We start from the raw sequence: 7,541 nt of genomic DNA, 5'->3' as shown, positions 1-7,541 counted from the left end.
ACTAAGTTTTCCCCTTTGAACTCTTGAGTTTCGTGTTCTCATTAGCGCAACTAGCTAGTTCCCTCGGTGTTGGTTGTCCTTGCGAGCTAGGTTGCTTAGTGGTGATTCTAGTCCAATTTGGCGCAGTTCCTCCGAGTGGCATTGCCGTGCTTGATTGAACCACCGGTGTTTAGCTGAATTCTCGGGCTTAACTTCTATAACTTGTAGTTCAGAGCATTGCCTTGTTCTGCTTGTTCTTCTCTCGTTTTAGGCTTTAGCTCCTCATCACATGATGTGTTTGTATCTCTAGCTGTTATCTCAGTTTATGTTCGTGCCGTTGTATTTCTGGCATGTTGATGGTTTTGTTAATTTAAAGATGGGCTAGCCTTTAGTTTAAAAAATTCAGCGCCATGCAGCTTGGCGTTAACATGCTTCGACGTCGTGTTGGGTTGGTGTGCCGACCTACACAACTTTGGTTCCATTCTCGATGGCGCCGAAGGCCACGCACGGCCATGGATCGATTGGCCGGGCCGGGTGGGTTGGCTTGTCTGCACTGCGCTATCTCCAGATGCCAGCCTCTCTAGAACATAAGTCAGCTCTCGATCGGCTTACTAGAAACACACACATGTTGACTGGACTAGCCAACTAGCTAGAGTCACCTGACAAGATTGAACGCCGATCCATCGGTACGTGGTAGTACTACAACGTACGTGCTCCTACGTCGTCTTCGTCGTCGTAACTAATCTTCTCGATCCCATGCATACCGCTTGGTCAAACTCCTGGATCGGAAAAGTACAAGTTCACACGTCCACATCTAGAAGCCATCACTACGTACGAACATTTATTCGAACACCCAACAAAAACATGCTAGCCACTGCCCGCGCGCTACTAGTCGTGCGTGCACCAAACCCCCGAGTTGCGAACACTACATAAGCAGCCATCGGCCATGACCCAGAGCCACATACGCATTACGAAGTGCAGCTGAAGCCTGAAAAGTGATCAACAATCGGGTAGCGCGCGCACGGCTGACTTTTGATCATCAGGTGTACTTGCCGTCTAGCCGGCGCGCCGGGCAGCGATCAAGTCGACGGCCATCTCAGCCATGAGCAAGAGGAGCAGGAGCGTCTGGGACATGGCGGCGGAGATGGGCAGCATGGACACGGCCCGCATGCTCATGCTCCTGGCGCAGCACCACCAGCGCTACCAGCTCGGCGCCGTTGGCGGCGCGCAGGCGGCGCCGAGGGCGACGAGCGGCCGCGTGTTCGAGTGCAAGACGTGCAGCCGCCAGTTCCCGACGTTCCAGGCCCTCGGGGGACACCGCGCCAGCCACAAGCGCCCCCGGCTGCACCTCCAGCAGCAGCACCCCGCGCTCGGCGACGGCGACGACAGGGCCGCGCTATGCCTCGGCCGCAAGACGGTTACGCCTCTGCCGCCGCCGCTGCGGCAGCCGGCCAGGCCGAGGGCGCACGAGTGCCCCGTCTGCGGACTCGAGTTCGCCGTCGGGCAGGCGCTGGGCGGCCACATGCGCCGGCACCGCGTCGAGGCCGAGGCCGGCAAGGCGGCGCCCGGGGCGGCCTCGTGCGGCGACGCCGGAGGGATCTGCCTGGACCTGAACCTGACGCCGTCGGAGAACTGCGCCAAGTGCAGGAGCGTGGCGAGGCTCGCCGGCGCCGGCGCCACCGCCACCGCCGGGCAGGGTGTACATAAGGCGCTCGCCATGCTAGACTGCACGCTTTGAGCATTTCCAAAGCTGCTCATGTTTCTTGCTACTGTTTCATTGATTTTCTTTTGCTGTTGTTCCATTGATTTTTTGGCCCTCTTTCCCTCAACCTGTTACGGTTTCTAGATTTTGGGATCCCCTCCCTGTTCATAGGCTAGCTGGTCTAAACTAAACAAAGTAAACGTCAACTCTTGTATTTCCTTGTTGTAAATAATACTTCATGAAATTTACTGGTTACGGCCGTCTTTCCTTCTCGGAGGCCATTTCATGTCCATAACGCGTGTGATATTGTCATCTTACCATGATGATGCTCATCTAGAAACTAAGCAGACTTTAAAATAGTTCTGTTCACACTGTTGAGAAAGTCTCAACTTTTTTCTGGAACAAAGTCAAAGGACAGACATTTCAAAATGGATTACAACCAAAGTAAAGAAAGACACAGCGCAGTCAACCCATCCTGCTTGCACCCCGCTGCCAACGTCACAACATGGAATTCCCAAGTCCAGGCTATGAAACGGGATGAGGACTCAACTTTTAAAAAAAAACACTCATTTCCATCAACATCTACAGCAGTTCAAAAACATTTTATAAGAACTTGTTCTCATGGACACTTCACACTAAACGTAAACATACTACGGAAAGAATACAGGAAAAAAAAAAGGTCTATAGGAGTACATGGGATCATTCAAGTGCACACACGCATACATGGGTTCATCATTCAGGTGGCCAGGTGGGGCGCATTTTTCATTGACAACCTAAGACGAACTTTTACCCTCCATCTACAAGGCACGAGCAGAGCTAACTTTGCATGATTTTATCGCAGTATGGTCGCCGGCATTGTTGTATTTCTTGCAATCTCCATGTTATTTTACAGCTCACGCAGGCTCTATTTAAATTTACTATATTCCACAAAATTAATCTTAATTGTATTCACTCAACATTCATCGAACGGTGGTGTCATGAGGAAAAGCTTTCTCATTAGACAAGGAACCTTAGCAAAAAAAAAGTTGAGCATGGCTACCGGCCTACCGCACCTCAAGATATCACACTGCGTTCTGCCATGGAGTTAACCGATTGTCCCAAATGTAGCAATCAAAACATTTTAAAAATGAAAATGCGATTACCTAGATTTGAATACATTAGAAAGTAGATGTTTCTCGTGATGACAACTTGCAATAAACCACAAAATTGCAAAAGCTGCACCAAAAAGTAATAGTTGCTGCTGCAAGGAATGTAAGAGAACACAAGCAAATAATAAAACACATGAGTTAGAACAGTTCATGATAGTCATCCAGTTTTCATCACGAGACGCAGCAGATTTCAAGATTCTACTGACGGCTAGCATATCTTCAGAAACGAAGTTAAAGGACAAACATTTCAAAGTGGATTACAACCAAGTGAAAAAAAAGCACAGCACATTCAGCCATTCTGTTTGTAGCAATATGAAAACATGTAACTTCTGTATTCCCAACAAATGAAGCCAGAACGAAAATTGAACTCAAAAGGAAGCATTGCTGCCCATCAATATCTTCAGCAGTTCAAAGAGACTTTCTAAAAAATTATGACAAACCAAACAGAACAGAAACAGCGGGAACAATACAGGAAAACTAAAGTTTACAGTAGTTCATAAGAGCAAGCTAAATGTTTGTGTTTCACAGTTGGCATGTTTGTAGAAAAGGGTGTTTAAATTAACTCCGTTTGTCAGAAACAATTATAGTCATTGAACATTCACTGAAAAATGGCGGGCATGGAGACCATTCTTCTCTACCGCATCATTCGACTACAACACAGATAGCACAAAGCGTTCTGTCATAAAGTAAACAGTGTATTGCAATGTAGCACAGTACATTGAAAGCCTGAAAAAGCAATTACACAAATTGACTACACAGCAGAAATTAGATGTAAAATCTTACGATCACAATACAACATTAACCCCTAGAAACTATAAAAACTACATTAAAAGTAATAGTTGCTGCTGCGACGAATTTAAGGTGGCAAAAGTAAAAGAAAAGTCACATCATAGTTATCTTCTCGACATTCCTATAATAACAAGCAGACAGTAGTAAACACATGAAGTTAAAATAGTTCATGATAGTCAAGTCCACGTATTCATCACGAGCCGCAGCAAGCAGATTTCGAGGCTTCTGGATTGTCAGAACCTTCTGTCTTGTTAATCTTGATTGTCCGGTCCTATAAGCACCAACATTGTTTTCATATCTGAACAAATTTCAAATAACCATCAACAAAATCCTCTGTATGATTATACCTCAGGCTTGGAATCAGTCTCAGCAAGTCTCTGCTTAATATCTCGGGCAATGGAAAAGAAAACTTGCTCCACATTAAGGTTTGTCTTGGCACTCTGCGAGATACAGAGCACACAGTGAAATTGAAGAAATTTTATTAGTGAAATTATCAAACCTTCAGCACAATAACTTACAGTTTCAAAGAACTGGATGCCATATTCGTCGGCCAGTGCTTGTCCCTTTGCAGTAGAAACAGCCTGCAATAACAATTGACTAAGGATTGAACAAGTGGGCTACTAATATCAAATGGACAACAGCATGAGGGCTACTAAATATTACTCCCTTCTTTCCGGAAGCAGATTTGGTGCACATGAGCACCAGTGCTCTCAGTTTGCAAAATATTTAGAAACTATACATTTGTGTTTCAAAAAAAATCGTCACATTTATTCCATGAATACATGCATATGTCCTGAATATTCGTGTGAAGTTTCGGTAGAAATTGCATTGTATTTTGAGCTACAGGAAAAAACAAATTTTGGCTACATATAGGGGTAGATATTTGTCAGAAATTTGTCTTTTTTGTATAGCTCAAAATAGAAAGTACAACACATTTTTCTCCAAAATTTCTACCATACCTTCGGAATGTTTATATATATGTGGGTATTTAATTTCAATTTTTTTGAAATCCAAAAAATATGATTTTTTAAAACCAGGAGCACTGGTGCGCATGTGCCAAATACACTTTTTGCTTCTTTCCAGAATATTTAGTTCATATTTTGTTCCTGAATGCATGTCATTGTACCAAAATCCGAACAGAAGTCATTCTCAGTCATACTAAGTTCCTGAATGCATGTTATTCTACCATTTTGAGATAACTATACATATAATTTTACCTTGCATACTCCTAACATTTTCTATTACCAATGCCATTTGCTACACTATAGTAACACACGACTTCCAATGGCAACAAGCAGCCTAATAGGGAGAAATATATTTTTTCTACATGCATGTTGGTTGAGGTATAATTTCAAAATGTCATCTATTCAAGAGGGAGTAGACACCAAGAAAAGCAAATAACATGGAGAGGGAGGATGCCTAGATCAGTACCCTTTTACTTTCATCCATATCAGCCTTGTTGCCTATCAAAATTTTGTTCACATTATCAGACGCATGTTGCTCGATGTTGCGTATCCAGTTCCGTATGTCTGTATGTTAAAAAATAGTCGGTTGTCAATATACAAAAGAAACTTTGGTAAATTTATCTACATTGTCAACGAATGAACTGAAGGACAGTACTGTTGAAAGATGACTCGTCTGTGACGTCATAAACAAGCAAGATACCCATGGCTCCCCGGTAGTATGCTGATAAAAAAATCACTTCATTTGAGAAAGGGTTTCATATAAGCTTCACAGACCTAGTCCAGCACAAACTGAAACAAACGTCAAACCTGTCGTGATAGTCCTGAATCGCTCTTGACCGGCTGTATCCCAAATTTGCAACTTAATGCGCTTGCCATCTAGTTCAATTGTTCTTATCTTGAAGTCAATACTGCACATATGAATGATTTGATATGAACAGGGAAGACAGTGAAAAATATTTGAGAAGGATATCAGCGTCGAGTAAAACAAGAACATCAAATGATTTCTGAAACTAGGAATCCGTAAAATAATCATTTTGGACACAAAACATACCCGATTGTAGTGATAAAACTAGTAGTGAAGGAACCATCAGAGAACCGTAGGAGGAGGCAACTCTTGCCAACACCTAGATGCAAGAAAATAAACGGAATATTTCCTATCAGGGTATTGGCAAAAGAATGTTGTGAAAAAATACGTTGCAAGCTACTAATACAGGATTCAAAAAGTCACGAAGAGAAGCATGGAGACATACTAAAACTGGCATATCTACCATTATACTTCATAATACATATTCAGCCAGACTCATATGTTACCTAGAGAAATTGAAACCATACACCAGCTTTTCAAATAGAGCACAAACGGACCATCACACCAATATTAAATACTCCCTCCGATTCATATTAATTGATACCCGAGGGAGTGTCATTTTTATATCTAAAGCACATTATACCCGAGTATTTGATCTCCGAGTTTTTCCTGGCACTGCCACATAATGTGGGTCTCATATGCAACCAACTATCTCCAAAAAGGATTAAAACCTAAAGACAGCTGAGCAAAGTTTTTACAGGACCCTTATATTTTTTTCCATTCACACTTCTGGACTCTTCCAGATATTCAACGACGTAGGGCATCTAACTAAATGAACTATTGTATGCATGTACACATGCTTAGACAGTCCGGTGTCAGCTAGCCGCATTTATCAGATGATGCCTTTGGTAAAGCATGAATCAACTGTATTTGCCGAAGATCGAAGGCACCCGTTCTCAGAGGTTCCTTCAACTATGCAAAGAAACACACCAATGGGCAATAGATATCATGTACGCCCAAAGGAAGGTTATAGTAATCGAATGGGGATACCATCTTATGAAGTACGAACACCCTGAACATTCATAGCAACAGTGTTGTGAAGACAAGAAACCAAACATCCATCACCTGAATGAAAAGAGCACAAACTAAACTACATCCACTCAGATAGACAGTAGTACTCAGCCTCCTCAGTTGACCCTAAAGGCTCGAACCTGTAGGCCTGCAGTTTCAAGCTTTCCAGAGCGCCCCCTCGCCAATCCAGCATCCAGCAAGAAACTAAGAAGTAGCATACTGGTGACTTCCTCGCGTCAGTGGCTTTGCCAATGCCACACCAGTGATTGTTAGACCAATGATTTTTTACAAATCGGCTGCAGCAAACTAATCAGAGATTGTATGCAGGCTGCAGCAAACTAAACACAGACTGCAAGCAGGCTGCAGCTACCGACACGACCAGTTCATCCACCTGAAACTTACAAGCAACCAAGCCAAATGCTTCCTACTTCTAACCGAACAAACGTAGCAAGCCAATATACACACAACTAGTATTTGCCCAGCCATTGCCTCTCACGCGAACCCGCAGCCGCAGCCGCACGAACCAAACACAAGAGCGAAAGCAGGGCGGCAGGAGGCAACTCACCGCTGTCGCCGATGAGGAGGAGCTTGATGAGGTAGTCGTAGTCGGCGCGGGCCCTGGCCGGCGGCGCAGCCATCGCGCTGTCCCGCCCCGATCCTAGCGGCGGCTAGCTGACGAGGGAGATGAGTGTGAGGTGATCACGAGCGAGCGGGAAGATCAAAGAAACATTGGTGGGCGGGAGCGGGGGAAGAAGCGCCGAATTTGTACCGGTCGATGCGGGGAATCGAATCGAATCAAGGAAGGGGTACTAGGGGATCTGAGGGGAGATGGTATCGTAGGAACGGGAGTTGTTTATTTCCAGCGAGCAGAGGAGGGGCTATTTTGGTCATGATTGTGACGCTTGCTTTTTTGCTTGCAGCAACTCCGAAATTTTCCTAGTTTTTTTGTTGTTGTTGTTGTTGGATTTCGTAGTTTATCATGAAAATACTGACAAAAAATGATGAAATACAAAGGAAAATTTGCTAGAGGACAACGTTATTTTTCGGTCTTTGCTAAAACACACCACTAAAATGTGTATTTA

At 44.1% G+C, this 7,541-nt stretch overlaps 2 protein-coding genes across 2 annotated transcripts; one reads left to right on the top strand and one right to left on the bottom strand.

Annotated features, from left to right (window-relative positions):
- The first annotated feature begins 1,081 nt into the window (after nucleotides 1-1,081).
- On the top strand, nucleotides 1,082-1,717 carry LOC124700426 (zinc finger protein ZAT11-like). The gene has a single exon (XM_047232558.1). It carries the CDS (start codon nucleotides 1,082-1,084, stop codon nucleotides 1,715-1,717), a length of 636 nt encoding a protein of 211 aa, XP_047088514.1.
- A 1,830-nt stretch (nucleotides 1,718-3,547) lies between these two features.
- LOC124700425 (ras-related protein RAB1BV) lies at nucleotides 3,548-7,307 on the bottom strand. Its single transcript, XM_047232557.1, has 8 exons — nucleotides 7,025-7,307; nucleotides 5,635-5,707; nucleotides 5,391-5,491; nucleotides 5,239-5,304; nucleotides 5,050-5,147; nucleotides 4,137-4,199; nucleotides 3,966-4,058; nucleotides 3,548-3,889 (listed from the first exon to the last, which is right to left on the bottom strand). The coding sequence occupies exons 1-8, from the start codon at nucleotides 7,095-7,097 to the stop codon at nucleotides 3,812-3,814; spliced, it is 645 nt and encodes a 214-aa protein (XP_047088513.1). The 5' UTR covers nucleotides 7,098-7,307; the 3' UTR covers nucleotides 3,548-3,811.
- Between the last annotated feature and the right edge of the window lie 234 nt (nucleotides 7,308-7,541).

Source organism: Lolium rigidum, chromosome 3 (genome assembly GCF_022539505.1).
Source record: "Lolium rigidum isolate FL_2022 chromosome 3, APGP_CSIRO_Lrig_0.1, whole genome shotgun sequence".
Lineage (NCBI taxonomy): Eukaryota > Viridiplantae > Streptophyta > Magnoliopsida > Poales > Poaceae > Lolium > Lolium rigidum.
Note: the sequence above shows the minus strand (reverse complement) of the source record. Positions and strands in the feature narration are given on the sequence as shown.